Source organism: Peromyscus eremicus, chromosome 18, assembly GCF_949786415.1.
Source record: "Peromyscus eremicus chromosome 18, PerEre_H2_v1, whole genome shotgun sequence".
NCBI classification, from domain to species: domain Eukaryota; kingdom Metazoa; phylum Chordata; class Mammalia; order Rodentia; family Cricetidae; genus Peromyscus; species Peromyscus eremicus.
In genome coordinates this window covers 14,156,570-14,177,651 of record NC_081434.1, presented here as the reverse complement: position 1 = coordinate 14,177,651, position 21,082 = coordinate 14,156,570, and the positions used below count along the sequence as shown (strand labels likewise).

The 21,082-nt window shown below is 42.2% G+C and overlaps 1 protein-coding gene and 1 long non-coding RNA gene across 3 annotated transcripts in view; one reads left to right on the top strand and one right to left on the bottom strand.

Annotated features, from left to right (window-relative positions):
- Nucleotides 1–510: 510 nt before the first annotated feature.
- Tph2 (tryptophan hydroxylase 2) overlaps nt 511–21,082 on the bottom strand; it is a 100,543-nt gene continuing 79,971 nt past the window's right edge. For both annotated transcript variants that reach the window (XM_059245302.1, XM_059245303.1), the window contains exons 9-11: nt 10,470–10,565; nt 1,491–1,624; nt 511–1,366 (exon numbers count right to left, since the gene is read on the bottom strand). In XM_059245302.1, coding sequence (XP_059101285.1) covers nt 1,192–1,366; nt 1,491–1,624; nt 10,470–10,565 — 405 coding nt within the window. In that variant the 3' untranslated portion in view covers nt 511–1,191. The remainder of the gene's footprint in view (nt 1,367–1,490; nt 1,625–10,469; nt 10,566–21,082) is intronic.
- Nucleotides 6,704–12,496, top strand: LOC131894935 (uncharacterized). Its single transcript, XR_009375056.1, has 2 exons — nt 6,704–7,269; nt 12,294–12,496. It is a non-coding gene; the product is annotated as an uncharacterized LOC131894935 (long non-coding RNA).

The following is a 21,082-nucleotide window of genomic DNA, read 5'->3' as shown; positions in this document are numbered from 1 at the left end:
AGTGGTTCTTTATTTGCTCACTTAGACACTTGTTTTGTTTATCTTTTATAGCAAGGATCACCAGAAATTTGTGGCAAACCACTAGTGTTTACCCAGAATTATCCAGACTTTGAGAAAATAAACCACTCCCCACAGATAGGGCCTGTTTTAGAGCTATTAGAGAAATAGATGTCCTGTTGGGGGGCACGTTTCTGTTAATTGATAAGCTTTTGTTTTTTAAACATTAGTATTCATTCTGTGCCAGTGCAAACACAAATGTATGCTCAGTGGATTTGTCAGCAGTTCAAAATCCATGAGAATGCCATGGATTATGACTGCTACACACCTCACTGTGCCAAGCTGCAGCAAATTCCTTTGCTTCTCCATGACTCAGTTTCCAAATCTTTGGAACCAGAGATGGTACTTACATCCCTGTGACATTCGGGAGTCTTAGTCTAAAGAAATGAGTCAAATGCCTGAGATGATAGTTCATTTTATTCCAACAACACATTCACAGTCCCAAGATTTTTTTTCCTTTTGTTTAAGCTTTCTAAATAGTCTCAAAGTGTTTCCTTCCAAAACACTTCAGGAAGCTTACCACAAATCAGTTTCAACAAGGTCAGTGCAACCTATGCATCCTGTTCATAAGAAGTTTTCTTTTCTTGCATGGTATGAATACTCAGTCCAAAATCACTTCAACCACTGTGTTTCTGAACAATTTCTGAAGTAGAATAACTAAACCTTTTGTTGCTGTGATGAGAAGCTTGGAGAGACTCTATAGTTTGTCTGAAATAACACTGATCCTATTGAAAACAGAAACTACGTCCCAACTACTTTCATTTTATCTGACGAACACAGAGGAAAAGTCTCGGGTCCAAGGAAGAAAAGGTCAACCACTAGAATTGTGAGAGGCCTGTCTGCTACAAATTTTAAAGACACAGTTTAAGTTGTTGTTTGTCCACAAATCAGAGATGTCCAATCTATTTGAGACATTTAAGTATATCACCATCCTCCAAATGATGAATGGTTATCTGCATGGGTTGCTTAGAGTATTTTTGTATATTAATGCCATAAGTTACATGGAGGACATACAGAATTGCATGCTTACTAGCTAACCATGACACAGAAAGCTATTGATGTTGGAAAACACTGATTGAATTGTTGCTAAGCCCCCCAAGAGCTCATGCTGATAACAATACTGGTTTCTAGGCATCAAATCCCCAGATACTGGTTCATTTTATTCAGGGCATCGCACACTGTGTTCAAATCACTGCGTAGGTCCTGCACCACATTCTCAATACTTCTGGTGTCTTTCAGGATTTCAATGCTCTGTGTGTAGGGGTTGAAGTATACTGAGAAGGGACGGGTAATTGACTTTGCAAAGTCCCTGTAGAATAAATGAAAATAGAAGGATACACCGTCAGCCACCACTGGTACAAGAAACAGATAGGAAGAAACAGCCAGAGAAATTTAAAAGTTACTTTCTATAGAAGAAAGAAAAGCAAGTTTACCTCATCTTTTCTTTGGCTTCTTCAAAACTTTCTGAAACAAAATAGACATCCTGGAAGGTGGTGATTAGGCATTCCTGCAAGCAGGTTGTCTTTGGGTCAAAGGCTTTTATGCACGCCTTGTCAGAAAGAGCATGCTGCAAAACATACCACAGAATCCAATCAACTCCATTCCAAAATGCTACGGCATCACACTTACTAGCCCAGTAATCCACAGAACTGCTCAGTTAGTAGTCTACCATAGAGCATAGAACCCTCCCAGTGCAGGGTAAATTGGGTATAAGGGAAGGGTTGTTTTGTTTTACTTTTTTTCCGTCTCTTGGAAGTTGAGGGAGAAAACATGCTCATGTTATTATTTTGTATAAAATCAGGCAAATTCATGCTGAAGGACAGTTCAGAGCTATCCCCTGGCACAAATGGATTTTTAAATCCTACACCATGAGTAGAAGCAGGTACAGCAGAAATATGCTAAATTTGTTGCTATAAGCAATGTACTGAAATTTCCCTTAAATGGCAGAAGTAATAATTACCTGCGCAGAGAGGTAATTGAGACTCTCACTGAACTATTTGTGGACTCGTTGGGAGACATTTCGAGGCCAGGTACTGTGTATCAACAGAGATTGGAGTGGGCTTATACATTGGAGGGTGCTTGCAAAGTAATCATTTACCTTCCACAAAGTACAGCAGAGTGATATACAGCAAATAAATATTGCCAGTTGGGGGGCAAAGAACCAATATTAATAGTTATACTTAAGCCCAAAGCAGGCATTAAAAAAAAAGGAAAGTCAGTATAATTACTCTCTGAGCCATCATTGGCTCCATTCAGCTCACCACATGCCTGGCACTAAGAACACTGAGGAATCCTGAATGACTGTGTCTTCAAGATAAATCCAGTGACGCTAAAAGTTAGTGGTCAGTCCTTACCCACACCACCTGCCTACTTCTAGACTGTTAATGGATGGTTCTGAAATGTAATGTGCAGAAGAATCATTGAAGAGTGTATGAAACCATAGACACCCAGGCCTTCATTCTATCCAGTAAATCTAAATGAAATCCAGAAATGAGCATTTTAAAGGCATCCACGGTGACTCTGACATAAGTGTTTGTGAACTATACTCCTCTTATAGATTTTGTTACTAAGAGGCGTGTTTTTTGGTAGAAAGAGAGATGGCAAAAATTGCCTTGAACTGAGAATTAGAAAACAGAGGCTGTAGGCCACGTGCTGATGTACCTACTTGTAACCATGGTAGATCACTTGACCTATCAGAGTCTCCACTCCCTCGAGGGAGACATTTAGATTGGATGGTTCTAAAGATGCTATTGAATGCATCTCCTTGATCCTACCCAAAGTGTTTCTCTGCCTTTTTGCCTTCTCAACCAAATAGTGAGAATTTCTTGAAAACTTACAAACCAATGCCATTCCCATCAACATTCCTGGTGCATTCCCTCCAACAATTTCAAAGTGCACACACTTATTTACAGCCCTTGGTGAGGAAGGCTGTGGTTTTTTTCCATGTCTGAAAATATAATTGAGAAGCCACACTGACATGAACAGAATGGGGCAAAGGGCTTGTGATTTGTTTTTCCACAAAATTCTGTTGTCCAGATCAATGCATATATGAGTCATGGAATGTAGAGGACCTTCAGCGTGAACTCATTCTTTTTCTGGAGCACAGAACAACATCATTCTGAGGCAGAAGGTCATTACACCTACAAATGCACTTTTGCAGAGCCCAGCACAGTGAACATCGGGCATGTCTGGTTCCACGTGACCAATAAATCCTGTCCACATTTTCCAAACAACTTCACAGTTTTACCAAACAAAATGTCTTTTGATGAGACCTGTTGCCCCTTTGCCGAGAACCGGCTTTCTGTTGGCTTGCTATGGTTTTTCAGAACTGGAAGTTGCTCTCTTTGCAGCCATCCACTATGATTACATTTAACTGATGTGTTACTCAAATTGTCCATTCATCCATGGGTACACACTGAAGGAAGGACACCGACTGACCCAGTGTCCTCAGTCTATCTACCCTCTCCCCCGCACTGGGAGGCAGAAGCCGACTGTTAGCAACACAGGCTATAGGAACAACTAAGCCATGGGTCCTCGGGACATCTCTACTGAGCCAAACACTTTTCACAGAGTTGAGGACAGGCACAAAAGGAAATGAAACTCATCAGTGCAACTATCAGTCTCTGAAGTCTCTAGAAGTCTTTAGCCACCAGTCAGTGTGTGTGCAGGGCACCTGCGCAGTGTGTGTATTCAACATCAGTTTCTGAAAACAGTGCAGGTTCTGAAACATTCATCATGGGGCTCTTGCACTGACTCTCCAGATGTCTGCATTCATTCATTTTAGTAGGGAAAGAGGATTACAGTATATCAAGAGAATTCTCAGAGGACAGGGTGCCCTGCCTTAGTCTTCAAGGGAAAAAAAAAACCCCAGTGAGTACACAGCTTACAGTTTAAGGCAAAGACTATTAGGTACTATATACGGCACTTAGCCAATATAATACTTAAGTGAAAATTGGGAGTTGACTAGATTTTGTTGTTGTTTGGTTGGTTAGTTGCTTTTTTTTTTTTAAAGACAAGTTTCATTATGTAGCCTAGGCTGACCAGCACTGTCCTCCTGCCTCAGCTTCCCAAGTGTGGGGATTACAGGAAAGCACCACACAGACCCAGCAGAGGAAGTTAACTGTTTTAAATGCTCAAAATTGTGATTTATTCTCAGGAACTGTATATGATACTGTGTGTGTGTGTGTGTGTGTGTGTGTGTGTGTGTGTGTGTGTGATATTCTGGTTCACAAGGGCCTCTCCAACCATAAAGCATGAAGCCAGGGCTAGCTGCCTCTTGTCTATTAACAAATGTGAGGACACTATTAATAGCCATGGATTAGCCTGAGTTGAAAGAGCAGCCAGTGAATGAGACTGTTATAGACTATGGGGACTTTTGAATTTGGACTGAATGCATTTTTTTTGCATTATGATATGGCCAGGGAATAGGGTGTGGTGGTTTGTAAGAAAATGCCCCCCCAAGGGAGTGGCACTAATGGAGGTGTGGCTTGTTGGAGTAGGTGTGGCCTTGTTGGAGTGGGTGTGGCCTTGTTTGAGTGAGTGTGGCCTTGTTGGAGTGGGTGTGGCCTTGTTGAAGTAGGTGTGGTCTTGTTGAAGTAGGTGTGGCCTTGTTGGAGGAGGTGTGTCACTGTAGGGGGTGGGCTTTGAGGTCTCATATATGTTCAAGATACCACCCAGTGAGACAGATCACTTTCTCTTACCTGCAAGATGTAGGACTCTCAACTACTCCTTCAGCACCACGTCTGCCTGCATGCCACAATGTCTCACCATGATGATAATGGACTGAATCTCTGAACTGTAAGTGAGCCACCCCAATTAAATGTTTTCCCTTATAAGAGTTGTCGTGGTCATGGTGTCTCTTCACAGCAATAGAAACCCTAAGACACTGACAGATAATAATGCAAGATAATTCAGAGCATATATCTTGACCTTGGAGTTTAAATTTGGTTCCTTTCCTTCCTATGCAATTTGAGGAAACTAATGGACTCTAGAACCCAAGGTTGTGGTCAGAATTAAATGGGGAATGTATGCAAATGGCTAACATGGGAAGTACTCAACACACTTAGTTATCATTCCTAACTCAGTCCAGACAGGATTACTAGTATCCACATGTGCTGCCCAATAAGCATTTCTTCCCTCTCCCCCAGGGATCTAGAACCTGTAGGGAAAGAATGGCCCCACATATGAGACATATAAGACCCACACTGCAATTGTGCCTGTTCTGGCTCATCAGCCTGGCATCTTCTTTCCTCTCAGACACCCCTTTATGCAGTGACACAGAGGTATTATCTCAACTACTCTAGATGTAAACCCTGTGATCCTCACTCTCTATATCAGGACTGGTTAAATTTTGAAGGAAAAAAAAATCCCAAGTGTGAAGCCAGATTTATGGGTAATTTGGGTCCTAGATTCCAAATAAGGTTTTGCAAAGATTCCTATGTTCACAGCACAGTCACCTTTTCCCACATCAGAACAACAACAAATAGGTGGATTTCATTATGTATATGTGCACTATGCATGCACATAGGTAATATTCTTTGAGTCTCATTTACATACTCACTAAAGCCTCCAGCAACTGAGGGACCAACATCAGGTCAATGGTTGCAACAGTATAAAATATTTCAGTGCAATAGATAACTTCCTTTGAAACTACAGGATGTTCACATAGGGATTATGATAATGCCATTAATTAAAGCCATCCTTACATGGGATCGATATCCCTATTGCCAAGTTCAGCAATGTTCATCACACTTCATTTTCCTCAGTGATGCTAGGGCGTTCTTGGTTTGAATAAGCTGCATGGGCAAGGGAGCAGCCTCCTTCGGCAGACACAGCTGAGGAGTTTCCATCCCTCAATCCTCCAGCATTTTCTCTGTCATTCCTAACAGTGCCCCCCACTCCCCGCCTTCAAGAAAGGAAGGGAACAGGAAGGGAGGCTTGAGCTGCCCAACCCAGTAAGGGCGGAGAGCTCAGCAGCTGAGTTGGCTGACTTTCCAGGTAACCTCAGAAAACCTGCAAAGCCCTGGAGGCTCTCCTCCATAGCCTGGCAGTAATTCTGACCACCTCCCAGCAACAGCTGAAAGAGGCAGTAAATACAAATGATCATAATAAATAGAAAGCTGTTTGGAGAATGCTGATTAATAGCTATATAAAGGTAAAACCAGTAATTCACCATGCAAGGACATCCTAACACTAAAGCAAAACAAAAACAAAAAACAAAAAAACACACTGGTAATCAAATTTGCTTAAACCTGAAACACAAAAGAGATGTATTTCTATGCAATATTCCAGCAATCACTGTAGAGTGGATGCCGAGGCCGCCTAATCTTTGCCCTGAAAGGAATAAAGAACTGGAATTCACCCTTATCCCTGAAAAAAGAAGAGCAGAAACTGCCTTTCACTTTTGAAACAGATTAATTTTTCTTTTTGTTTTGTTGTTGTTGTTTCTTCTGTGTAGCTTTGGTGCTTGTCCTGGAACTCACTCTGTAGACCAGGCTGGCCTCGAACTCACAGAGATGAGTTCCACCTGGCTCTGCCTGCCTGCCGAGTGCTGGGATTAAAGGCGTGTGCCACCACCGCCCGGCTGAAGTGGATGAATTGCTTAAAGGCAAGGCTCACCCTTCAGTGTCGGAAGTCATTTCCTCGCCACCTATCGCTGCCGTTTGAACGTGCAACGTGCCTCCACAGGCGCGTGTGTTTCCACACCTAGTGTCTAGTGGTGGCACTGTTTGGGGAGGCATGGAACTTTCAGGAAGTGGAGCCTAGTTGGGAGGAAGTGAATCACTGGGTAGTAGTGTTGAAGGCTGTAGCCCAGCAGGGAGATAGGAGCAAGGATCATCACCATCTCCGTCCGCCATAGTCATCGGCCATTCCTACCACCACGCCTTCCCCAGAAGACGTACAGCTTCCCCTTACACCTGAGCCAAATGAACCCTCTCCTTCCTCAAGTTGCTTTAGCGAGGTGACAAAAGTAACTAATCCCCGTCCCAGAGTGAACAAACTTCACTGTTGGTTCCCCAACATGATAACCCCTTCCTCAGGACTTTCCTACAAGACTCTGTGTGTCACAGCTTGGCCCATCCGTTTGGGGCTTATGGAAGAAAATGAATGAATACGCAAGGAAGTAATTAATGAAAAAAATAAGAGACTCTACTTTTGGGTCAACTGTAGGATGGGGAGAAAAAGTGTGACGCGAAAGACACATGCTAGACGGTGAGTAAAAGGCAACCAGTTATCCTGTTTTGAACCTGCTTTTCAAAGTTCATTTTCCAGATGACCCAGCTCATGGTTAACTGTTCTCTAAAATGATGGAAATGCAGAAAATCCCCCCCACTTCCCGGGCTTTTGGAGTTCCAACCAGTATGTCAACCATCATGGTGTGGGTAGTTTTTAATCAGATTTATGCTAGCTTTCATAAGATTTTCCATATTTGATTTAGGTCTGTCTCTGAAAGAGAAATCAAGTGCTTTTTTTAATGAAGAAAAAAAAAATCAAGGTCCTCCTCCAAACTACAGATACCTGTCTTGGAAACACTTGGCCAGTTCTGAAGAGCAGCATCTATGCCCACAGGAAAATTACAGCACAAATCTTACAAGTTTTATGTTCCAAGAGAAAAGGTGAATTGTGTGTACTTAGATAAAAGTTATGAAGACTATACCAAAGCCTCCAGAAACTTAGGGACCATAGGGCATCAGTTAGAGTAGTAGAAAATACTTTACTGCAATAGATAACTTCATTCAAAATTGTAAGGATATTTATACAAGAATTATGATAATGGTATTAATAAAGCCATCCTTACATTCAGTCTAGAACCATAGTATCTTTCTTCAAACAAAAAATAATATGATATTCAGGGGACTGGAGGTGACTCAGAGTGCTTGCTGCTCTTTCAGAGGATGGGAAGAAAGCTCATAACCCCCTGGGGGTCTGTTACCCTCTCTGACTTCCATGAACACCTGGACTCATGTGCACATGCACACACACACACACACACACACACACACACACACACAGACCAAACATAATTGTTTGAGTATTTAAATGAGCTGTGAAATGTTCTGAGCACTTACAGGAACGAGACAGACAGGAAAGAGAGGGGCTGCTAAGGAAAATTCCGGTGTTCTGTATTCTCTGTGAACAGTTAGAAGGTATTTCTTGTAAAAAGAACATCTGAATTGTAAAAATGGTCCAAAACAGCAATCATGGGGATGCTGGAGTGTTGAAATCTGAGACTGGAAGAATGCTAATGACCAGAGGTGATGGACCTGAACAGGATGTTGCATGCAGACAATGCCCTTTGCTGTACATATTTCTAGCTGATTTCCATTTCTAGATGATTCTGTCCACACCAGTCAAAACAAAACCAACAGATTCACCCCAATGCTGCCTACACATGCCTCATTAACCAGACCAGGAGACCCTGTCAAAAGTTGGGGGGCATGAGAGAGATTTGTTTGTTTCTAGAATAATTTATAAACCATCTGAAGAGAATGTAAATAGATGTAGCTCAGGGAGTTTTGTTTTCTGACTTTCTCAGGAGAACCAAGAAGTCTTAGAGGGCATGGACTTACAGGGTATGATGTCCTATTATTGCTGTAGGCTTTGGCCACTGTAGTAACATTAAATTTATTATTATTGATGTTATTTTTTTAAAAGAGCCAGCAAAATGACTCAGCAAGTAAAAGGGCTTGCTCAGTGTTCCATCCAACCTGAGTATCATCCTCAGAACCACATGGTAGAAGGAGAGAATCAACTCCTCAAAGTTACTTTCTGACCACACATGTACTGTGGAATGCACACACATACATACACACACACACACACACACACACACACACACACACACACGCACACGCACAGGGTTTTGACTGAAGCCCATGTGTTACACACTCCCTGGGTCCATTGATCATGTGTGCATCCTATCCTTTCCTGATCCATCCTGCTGATTCCTCAGGACTCACTGTGAGCAACAAGATTCTCCTCAGAAAGCCTTTCTCAAGCATGGCTGATGATGTGCCAGACACAGTTGTCACACTTTTTCTATTATTTGCTTGGTTGTTTATCTGGCACTAGGGGTCAAGTCCTGGATGATAAGAGCCTCAGGCTGTTGAACCTAGAGCTCTGATACTACAGTCTGCACTTGGGTCTGGCTCTACATTCGTGTGTAGTTTAGGCAAGGGCTGTAATGGCTTTCCTCAGCTGTCTCATCTCTAACAATAATGACATCGGGTTCTTATAGGGACTGAGTTGATATGTTCCAAATTCCTAAACTCTGTTTAAGAATTTGATAATTTCTGGCATCATTTTCTTTGAATTCATGTTCTTCATCATTCTCTGTCTCTTGATTCCCAGTATCTGGCATGGGGCATGCCACCTGTAAGCATCCAGTAGAGGTTTTTAGGAGTGAATAAATTATCTAATTAATGAAGTTATAAAACTACAGACTCGATAAAACTGCAGTGAGATTGCATCTTTTGAGAATACAAATAAGCAAAGCATTCCAGTAGCAACTCATTTCCCAATCGTATTCTACAACAACGATCAATGCTGAAGAGAACACCCTAAGCTAGTCTCTAATCCTCATCTTAGACTGAATAATCAAGGAAAGATTAAGTTATTGTGAGTATAATTCTCCAGATTGTACATCATATTGCCTTCTAAATGCATCAAAACTTATTAGAATGTTAAAATTATCAGAATGCTCCAGAGCCCACCATTCCAAATAAATGATCATTTTACTATTTAAAAAAAAAAATTCTAAGCATCACAAATACATGTTACATGCCTCCTTGACACTGTGCTTATTCAGCTGTTTTCTCTTAAACTGCTGATAAGCACAAGTATTTTAATTGCATTAATTTTGGAGAAGATGGAATATCCTCAAACTCCTCTTTGAGAGGTAGGAGTCCATGGAGCCATGAAGGACATGGAAACAAAAGTAGGAAAGCCAGACTTGCATCACATGCAAGTGTCAATCAGGAGCATGTCATGCAAGTGTCAATCAGGAGCATCCCATGCATGTGTCAATCAGGAGCATCCCATGCAAGTGTCAACCAGGAGCATCCCATGCAAGTGTCAATCAGGAGCATCCCTGTTAACTCACTGCCCACTTTTCAGCACTAAATTTAGGTCAGCCGTTTGTTTCCCAGCATTTGGAGCATACATTTGTCATTCCTGTTGATTTGGGCACATGGCTGCTCATCCATTTGAGTCACACCACCAACCCAGAATGGCTTGACCCATTTTCAGAGGTGCAAAAAGTTAGGTCAGCACCCACATCTGAGGTGCCAGATCCTCGGTATTAAATATGTATGGAGAGCTGTGAGTAGAAATGTTCAGACCAACAAATCAATATCTTCCATGACCTTGAACCAGTTTGCTTGGGGAGGATATTTTCATTCACAGCTTCGTACCTTCAATTCTCCAATGGAGGAAAGTAGCCCTGCTCCATATGCTCGCAGATGACCTTCTTGCTTACAAAGGCCAAACTCGATTGTGAAGAAATAACACTGGGGAAAAAAAAAAGATGGACACACATTTGGTGAACTGGTCAACAAGTTCCTTCACAGAATAAAATGGCACCCAAAATAAAATGTTGCACTGTATATAATCGCCTTAAATTTTTAAATAAATTTAAATCAGGAGTATTTATTGTAATCCATTATCTTGCTGAATAACCCTGTCCTCGTTTACATACCTCAACAAACTTCTGTTTAATTTCAGCACATAATTTTTGCAAGATTTTTATGATTAATATTTTAAATAATAATCCTGCCCTCAGTTGAAAGAATAGAAGGAAAATTATAAACCACTAGGAGTCTTGTGATTACTGTATTCAGAAACTTTATGGATCAAAACATATCTCCTCTAATAATTTTAAAGTTATAAATTATAAAGTTATAAAGTTGTAAATGAGGCCGGGCGGTGGTGGCGCACGCCTTTAATCCCAGCACTCGGGAGGCAGAGCCAGGCGGATTTCTGTGAGTTCTAGGCCAGCCTGGGCTACCAAGTGAGTTCCAGGAGAGGCGCAAAGCTACACAGAGAAACCCTGTCTCGGAAAAAAAAAAAAAAAAAAAAGTTGTAAATGAGTACATCTTAGTAATACTCCACAAGAATATGGTCCTTTCACCTACCAAATTGTGTTTTGGTGGCATAAATAAGAAGATACGGAAAGATGAGTTGGAATCTAAAAAATACATATATTTGAGATGACTAATCTGTTTATTCATCCCGAAGACATGTATTCAGCTGGGGCAATGACTCGGAGAGTAGAGAGCCTCCTGAACACACACAAGAACCTGACTTTGGATCCCCAGCACTCACATAACAGCTAGGCATGGCAGCACACTTCTGTAACCTCAGCACTAGGGGAGACAGTCAGATCCCAGGATCTCACTGGCCAGCCAGTCCAGGGAAAAGATGAACTTCAGATTCATTGAGCCCCTATCTCGAAAACAAAGGTGGGACAATAATACAGAAAAATGTCCAACATCAAATTCTGGTCCTCACACATGAGCAAGAACACCCATGTACATAATTACATACAAAACACACCAAAAAACAAATACACAAATAAACCTTTTTTAATGGCATTTGTTGAAAACCTACTAGGTGCCAGTGCTTGGGAGAGAAATAAAAGAGAGACCAAGAATACAAATATGTACTTACCAATCTATCAAAACTACAATGTATGTTTTTAGTAAAATCTTAAATGCATACTAACATATGCATATGTATATGCATGTGTGTGCATATTTTTTTTTTAAAAAAGAGGACACAGTTGAGTGGGTTTAGAAGGAGAATCTGGGAAGAGCTGGGGAAGGGGTGAATGTAATTGAAATGCATTGTACAAAATTCTCAAAGAAGTAGTAAAAAAGGAGGAAAAATAGTAGAATCTGCAGTTACTGCTGTTGGGTTCAAGAAATCAACCTGGACAGAAAAATGTCTGGTACACAACAAAACTCACAATGCTGTTGCAAGGGGCTGAAATCACACTGTTTTATTTCTCTAATAGAAAAGTGAGAAGCTAGCAACATGTAATAAGAATTGAATCAAATTAGCACTGTCCTGCGTCCGTGGTGCTAGGGCAGGGAAGGTGTTGAGAAAGAGAGCTTAAACCCTCCTGACACGGGGTAGAAAATAATTATAATTTCTAGCCCATGGCAGCTTGCTCTATTTTTATCCAAGGGTTGAGATGTCCTCTGATTCTGAAGGGTTTTGTTTGCTTTTTAATGCAGGGATAACCTCCGGGTTGAGTGGTCCCATGCTCTGCATAACTGAGCTGCACCCAAAGGACTGGCCACTTCCAAGCCACGGCGCGTCACCTCCAGAAGCAAAGCCTCCCTCCAGATTAAACTGCTGAAGAGGTCAAAATTATAGTCCATGCCACCAACAACTCATCTGCGATGTCTACCATTACACCTCCTTATACTGTCCCACATTTTTTTTGTTTTCTGATCTTCTGCTTTTTGACAACTCTGGCGTACTTTTACGCATCATCTCCACACTGAAATATAAGCTCTATGCAGCAAGTATTACTTTCCATTCCTTAAAAGCAGTGGAAACTCCAGCTCCTTTGACACTTTAGACTACATCATTCTTTGTTCGGGGAGGCTGTCCTCTGTGTTATAGGATGCTTAGCACCATTCTAGGTACTGATAAAATCCCCCACCCTCAGGATTTTTAGTAGCTCCATACCGCTTGGTTTTGTCAACTTGACACCAACCTTAAATCTGTCTCGGAAAATGGACTTTTAATTGAGAAAAATGCCTCCATAAAGTTGCCTGGTGGCAAGTCTATAGGGGCATTTCTTGATTGATGGTTGATTGTGGGTAGTGTCACTCCTAGGCAGGTGGCCCTGAGTGCTGTAAAAAAGCAGACTGAGCAAGCCAGATGGAGCAAGCCAGTAAGCAGAATTCCTCCATGGCTTCTACATCAGCTCCTGCCTCGAGTTCCTACCCTGACTTCCTTAGAAAATAACTACAAGCTGTAAGATTAAATAAACCCCTTTCTCCCCAAGTTGCTTTTTGGTTAAGACAGCAATAGAACCTCTAAGACAGTGGCTTTTTATTAAAACTTCTTTATAAAGAATTTGCAAATAAAAAAATATCACATGCACCAGGCAGTGGTGGCGCATGCCTTTAATCCCACCCAGCACTCGGGAGGCAAAGCCAAGTGGATCTCTGTGAGTTCGAGGCCAGCCTGGTCTACAGAGCGAGATCCAGGACAGGCACCAAAATTACACAGAGAAATAAAACCATAAAAAAAATCACACACGGAAATTAACCAGACCCAAAATCTGCCATCTCAATGAACTTCTATACGGTTACAACAGCTGTGGAGCGTCACACTGGATTTTTGCCTTTCACTACTGGCTATATTCTTTAAAAGATTTATTTACTCATGTATTTTATGTATATGAGTGCTCTGTCTTCATGTTCATCATAAGAAGGATTCCGATCCCATTACAGATAGTTGTGAGCCACTATGTGGTTGCTGGGAATTGAACTCGGGACCTCTAGAAGAGCACTCAAGAGCTCTTAATTGCTGAGCCATCTCTCCAGCCTCTGCTGTTGACTATGTTTTTATGCCCTGTTCACCATGAAATTTTAAAAGCTACGTGAGAACACGTATTTTCCAGTCAAAAAACTGCACAATGACATCCCAAATGCCCCTGGGAATATGAATGAAACTGTCTTCAGGGCCTTTGTGATTGCTATTCTCTCTGGCAGGATGCTCTACTCCCTAGGTATTTATATAGTGGTCATTTTCATTTCTCAGTTGAAAGCTGGTTTGTTAAAAGGATTGCAACTTAAAAGTCTAGTCATTGAGTACTTCCCAGACCACAAAAGTAGCCATGCTTTCTACCTAGTCTCCGACTGACATGTTACATGATGAATGTCTTGCCCCTGACATCACCCTATCCATTGATTTCGGTTGCCCTTGCTGCCCATGTCACTCGGTAGCATGAGCTGTGATCAGATCAGGGACTCACTTCTGGCTTCAAACTCTTAGCGTTTAAACCAGAGTCTAGCGTAACATAATTGCTAGAAATATCTGTCGAGCAGGTGACTGAGTCCACGGATGGAAGTCACTGTCAGGAGGGATGCAGTCACATAGCTAAGAAGGAGTGGATTCCAGACTGCAACTCAAGTTCCTTGGTGGGTTTGTTTTCTTTTACTTCATAGAAGACACACACATCAAACTTGTCATTCATTTGGTGATCCATTTGCTCTATACCCACCAATACTCAGCAAGCTCTTCCAGTGTTTCAGGAATTATTATGAATCAATCAGGGATGGTATTGCATCCCTAGGAACATTTTGTTTGTTAAAACTGAGCTCTGTCCTCAGCATGGGGGGGAGGGGACGACACAGGGCAAGATGTCAGGACATTAGAAGAGAGTCACTCTTGGCCAGGCGGTGGTGGCGCACGCCTTTAATCCCAGCACTCGGGAGGCAGAGCCAGGTGGATCTCTGTGAGTTCGAGGCCAGCCTGGACTACCAAGTGAGTTCCAGGAAAGGCGCAAAACTACACAGAGAAACCCTGTCTTGAAAAACAAAAACAAAAAAAAAAACAAAAAAAAAAAAAGAGAGTCACTCTCACTGAGGTCTCCAGAGAACAACAAACCTAAGAGTTGTCAACGTGTTAAAAGGATTGTAATGTGGTTAAAAATAAAGCCCTCAAGTCTGTCAATCAAACAACTGTGCACAATCCTGGGCACAGGGAAGCCAAGTGCTCATATATCCACGGAAAAGCCCAGAAGATGTGTGGTAATCCAGCCCTTCCATTTCTCAAAACGGAAAACGTAAGCAGATGAGTGATTTATATCCAGGCCTCGTCTCAACAGTGACATTCACAAGATCTAGAGCTCAGTGTTTTACAGAGCTCGACATCAGCATCTGCCATCGTTTAGGGCTTCTAAATAAAAAATTAGTAGGTGTGGGATTTTCCTTTACAGCCAAATGATGGGGAAATGAGAGTCCAAAACAAGGAAACTGGAAGCTCCTGGTGTCTTCTTAGAGTGCCTTTGGTTTGCCTCCCTGATTCGTCTTGCATTTTTAGCTCACCACATAACATCCTTGGAACCCTAATGCTGAACGTAGAATACTTTGTGAGGAAATGTGTTGTCATATTCAAAGGCATCCAAAACACACATATGGAGCCAACTATGGGAGCATTTAGGTCAGCTATGAAGTGCATTTTTTAATTTCCCTCGCATTACATCACTTGCATACATAATACATGGCCACAGTTATCATCCAAATCAAAACAGGCCAGAGAGCCTATGAGAAAAATCTACTGGACCAACCACAGCTTCTCCCCCCAGACTTGCCCTTCTGTCTGATGTCTGATTTTACAGCAAGAACGTAAAGGCCTGCTTTGGTTTGACGAAAGATCCAAAAGTTGAGTGATGGATTATCCAGTGTATCTTTAGCTAATATGCTTCTAGACGCAGAATGGCCTCCAAGGGAAGAGCCCTGTGCATCTCCCTTCCCACGGCTCTGATGCTCCCTGGCCCCTTACCTCATCTGGGAGTCTCTCCAAAAGCTCTGCCCTTACACAGCTCCATCTGTTCCTTCTCTGCCTACCTTCCCTTTTGCTCCCCTGCGTCCATCAGCAAAGAAAGCCCCTGGATGCAGCTTCTGCAGCCTGCTTTCCTTGGCGAACCAGACCTTTTGCTCTTGAGACTGTTTTTCCATTTTCGGCTCTGTGTGTGGCTGACAGATAATAAGTAATGGTGAATTACATCCAAACCCCAAGTGTTGGCAAAATTTGAATTAGGGACTTGCTTGGGATGCTTCTCTGTTTCCATAAGTGGTGAATACCTCTTGTCAGATCACTGATTGAAGGAGGGACTGATCATGCAATTCTACTGCCTGGCTTTGTATGCAAAGCCAGCTTACAATTTAACTGGATGACCCCCGGAAATGTCTTAGAGTTCAAGAATAACTAATTGCTTCCGGAAATTTTAAGAAAAATATTTATTTTCCTCATACAATTCTCCAGATGTGGATCTGTAACATGGTCCCTTGAGATTTTTCCAAACAAATACCCTACCTATTATCAGAAAATAAATATGCATAAGGTGAAGGAAAAAAAACACGCTGAGCCTTGTAAAAACACCTGCAAAAGAGAATTGCTGATTCTTGGCCGCTAATGTCTTTTAAACAGAAACAAATAATAATAGTAAGACTCACACCTCCCAAATTGAAGGGTACCTTTCATCAACACTGATGCTCATGAATTCTAAATTTTATACGCTCTAGTGATATATAATTATTTGTAAATATTTTATTTGAATATAATTACATATAATCATTAGCTTAAAACCAAAACAGGAATGATAGATGGGACCTCTTCCACAGAAGAAAAGCAGAGTCATTTACATACACAGTCATTAAGCAGAAAAAGAAAGGCTGAGTGACAATTGAAATCCAAAGAGACGCAGAGCATACCTGAGAGTGCTCAGGAAACAGATAGGTCGCACAATGCTGCCATCTTCAGATCACTGCTGGTAATATACCGTTCTCAAAACACATCTGCCCAGATGGGTGATCAAAGTTTAAAAGAAACCAAATCCAAGGATGTGAAATCACGCCAGCAAAATACAGAATGGTCTCATGGGATAACTGAGAAATGACTCTCTACAAAACTGTCCTTATGTTTGGTGATAACATCCTGAAGGTCTTTCTGTAGTCATGCATTCTGGTTAAAGGGAAGTCCAGCTTCATCAAGGAATACTGGATGAAATAGACATTCTCTCTCCTTACTTCCTTGCTGAAGAGTCTCCCTGCCTTCCACCTCTAAAATCCCTTGTCCACTCAGAAATAATTATGTTTCCCTCTCCTGGGAGGTACTTTGTTCTGATAAACTGGGTTTAAATAGTGCCTAGGAACTTCTAGGCTAAGAACACTACTCGTTTCTCTCCCTCTAGGAAACAAACGTAATTGTGTCACTTAAATTCCTGAGTGGATGAGAACATGAGTGGTACATTTCCTGTCACCTGTCCAAAGAGTTCATTCTTGCATAGTAGTCGCGTCTATTTTTATTTAATAATCACACACATCGTCTCACAGGTAGAATTCTACTATCCACTTATCCAGGCGAGATATAAGAAGTTTGCAAAGATTCTGAAAAGAACCTGACTGATGCTGTTGTCAACGCAGAAGCTGTGCAGTGAGCAAGTTCTACATGCCTTTCTTATACAAGACTCCTCCTTCACACCCTTAGTCCAGTCCTCGGTGGCCTTCTGTAAAAGTCTAACCAAGCTTAGTTCCCGCGTTCCTAAACCCACTTAATATAAGAGAACAAGAACAAAGCACAGGGAGAGAAACCAGAAACCCCAAAGGCACAGAAGCATAGGATTGGGTGATTGGATAAGTACTTCCAAACTTGGAGTTATCACTAGACAGTGGAACTTACCAATGACTTCAAAGCATTGACTGGGAACCTAGCCTGGCTTCCGGGAGCATTCTCATACAAGTTGTCTTCCTGCATACTAGTGAAGCAGACAGAGATGTTATTGGCTACATGGTTTAAATGAGAAAATCGGGACCAAAGATTCTGCAACTATTGGTTATGAATCAAACTCAAGTTTGATTCATACTTTAGACCCAGCAACACCGTTCCTCATTAGTGACTGAGCTTCCATATGCAAAGCTATGGTGGCCAGTAAGAGGAACAGTATCAGACTTGGCCCAGTGTTCTGGGTCCCGGCACTAGAGCAGATCTGTAGATAAAAACTGCCACTGCACTAGCAGGTCACAATTTAGACCAGACTTAAAACTTGGAAAAGAGGTCTGGGGATGTGGCTCAGAGGTAGACCATGTGCCCAATATGCACAAGGCCATGGTTTCCATTCTAGCACCAAAACCAAAAAATGTATGTGTGCGTGCGTGTGTGCGTGCGTGCGCGCGGGTGTGCATGTGCGTGTGCGTGTGCGTGTGTGCGTGTGTGTGTGTGTGTGTGTGTGTGTGTGTGTGTGTGTGGCTTATGTAGGGGGCATGTGGGGAACAGGTGAGGGGGTGTGGTATGTGAGGGGTGTGTGGAGTGTGTATGTGTGCTCACACATACAAGCATGTGTGTTAAATTTTACTGTACTGCTCTTCAGTTAAAATCCGGGCAAGAGATGTCCTCTGTTCTCCCGGACAGCGTAACACACTACAGATGAGGAAAGACGACCAGCCACAATCTTAAACCTTCCTGGATTTGATCCTCCCACAAACTTCTCGCTCTATCTTGAAATCACGGGCACTTTTCAGTCTTGGGTGTGGGAGAATTTAAAGCCTATGTTGGACTTTAATGGATGAATGGGTTCTTAGATGAGCTTTAAGGGAAGAAGTCACTGGAAAAAAGCGACCCAGTTCTTTCTGTAGAACCGTGAGATTTGAGGTATCAGGAGAAGGGCTTACCAAGAACCCGAAGGTCCATCACAGGAAAGTGTATCATAAAATACGCCAGGTCCCAGGCCCAACTGCAACCACAAAAGCTGCAGTTAGGAGAGGGAAGAGTTAACTTTCTGGCATGGCGTTCACCCAGCATGCACAAAGCCCTGGATTTGATCCCTGACTCCACATTAACCAAGTACGAAAATGCACACCCCTAATGTCAACACTGAAGAAGTAGAGGTAGAAAGATCAAGGCCAGCCCTGGCTACATAGTAAGTTCAAGACCAACCTCAGCTACATAGAGTAAGTTCAAGGCCAGCCTTGGCTACATAAGACTCTGTCTCAAAGAGATTGGAGGGTGGGGAAGGAAGAGGAGGAAGAAGAGTAAAAGGAAAAAAACGTTGTTTTTTTTTTTTTTTTCTTTTGCCAGTAGCCCTCTTCCAGCCAAAACCCCATGGAAAGAAAGAGAAGGCCTGGGATTTGAGTGCCATACTGTCAGCTACGGGTGACCTGAAGTTGTAAAAACAAGCAAATATTGTCTTAGTTGCAAGCACTCACTGAATGAATTAAAATGTGAACTCCTAAGCTCCGAGGAAGCATTATGGCAAACCTTGTGGAAAATTGATCATCAAATATAAGAGGCACACTTAAAGACAGAAAAAGCGTCAGCAAAAAGAAAAAAAAAACAACTTTTATTGAAGAATGCAACGACACAGGGGTTTTTCAGCACCCTGTGTTAGTGGGAATTTTCCTGTGTTTAAGTAACTGCGGCTCCTCAGAGCTTTTTTGCTGCTTTTGGAATAAATGCACGATTTTTTTTTTTAAGAGCCCTCTGGTCATTCAGTTTTACTACCTCATCTTCAGCTTATCTGAGAGAATTGTCCATTTCAAAGAAGGCACCCTGACTTATTTTCATTTAGCGTCTACTTCTTCCTATATAAGAATTTAATGGTATTTTTTTAATGAAAAAAAAAGAAGGAAGAGGAGGAAAAAAAGGAAAGGAAGGGGGAAGGAGACAGGGAGGGAGAAGGGGAGAGAGGAAGGAAGGAAGGAAGGAAGGAAGGAAGGAAGGAAGGAAGGAAGGAAGGAAGGAAGGAAGGGAGAAAGAGAAGAGAGAGAAAGAAAGAAAGAAAGAAAGAAAGAAAGAAAGAAAGAAAGAAAGAAAGGAAGGAAGGAAGGAAGGAAGATAGATAATTGATCCCTGGCTTCTTCCTCCCATTCAAGTACTAATGGGAATGCCATGTACTTATTTAACATCAGAACTACCTAAGCAATGGGACTCAGATAAGACCTCTTTGAAGACACTTCCACGCATCTAGAACTCAGTGTCAAAGATCAGTGGTTTCCATAGAAATCCATACTAGGAATATTATGTTGGAGCTATAAAGAGAGCCACCAAACCTGGAGACTAGCAAGAATTTGACAAAGGGCTGTGTGGTGGCCCAATCACACCTCTTCACTGTACCCCTGCCCTAGAGTCAAAGTCAAAACTTACTCAGGTGGCAACAGAGACTCCATGTTCCTGCCCCTGCCTTCTCCTGCCCATTACTTTGCTTCTGTCTTTATCTTTACACTTGTGTTTTCTCTGCCTCAAAATGCCCTTGGTGTCCAGGTTAGGTCGCTCTCCTTACATCTCCAACATAGCTTTTTTAGTCCTGAATCCTACTGCAACCACAGGTCTTTAGGCCTGTCCCCTCCCCCACACTAAGCTGCATGACGTCGGGGAACAAGATTTCTCTTCCCATGTGCTGTTTCTGTTGACTGTCTGCCCTATCCCCTTAGCTGACACATAGTAGGTATTCAGCAAATATGAAAGCTAAGAAGGGAGTGAGGATAAGCGAAAAGATTTTTCCTGTTGGCTGTGCCTAGAAAGCCAATGCCAGTCAACCTGGATCAGGAGTTGCTAATCTCAGCCAATTTTTCTAATAGTGCAGGCTTGAAAAAATGAGAACTTCTCTACAGTATCCCTCAAATAGATTTTCACTTACAGGTTCAGAAATAGATCTACCCACTGGTGACCTCATTCAACATTTTTTCTTCACAGTAGCCCCCATGTCAGTGAGGAAGGGAGGAGCTGGCTTCCTTGCCACAGTCAAGCCTCGCACATTGCAGGCCCTAAGCAGCATGACTGGAGGCTAATTGGCAGGCATCGCCTGCGGAAGCTGGGAAGCATGGTAGCCTAGAGTCTAAGTGGCTTCCGGCTCCCTCCTTCCAAGCTGTGACTCTGAAAAACTCGTTGATTCTGACATCTAGATCCTTATCTGAAAATGTTAGAATAAAAGTTTTTCAGTGCTGTTTCTGAGGCTGTAATCAACTGAAGCCTAGCCAGGGAAAATGCTAACAGTCTCTGGTCAGAGTGTGGAGGAGTTTATGATGTGACAGATTCAGGCACTAAAGTGCCTCCTAACTCAGACTATTCAAAATTAACAACTACAAGGAATTTCCATCAGTATCACCACCCAGACCTTCACTCAGCGGATGATAGCACACAAGATCAGACAGATACTATTTTCTCCTGGAGATGAATCTCTAAGATGTCCATCCATCCAATTCTGTGTCCCACAACATCCATGGCTTTTTCAAAAACATATTATGAATACAGATAGGCTCCTCTTCATGCTCCATGGACTTGCAGG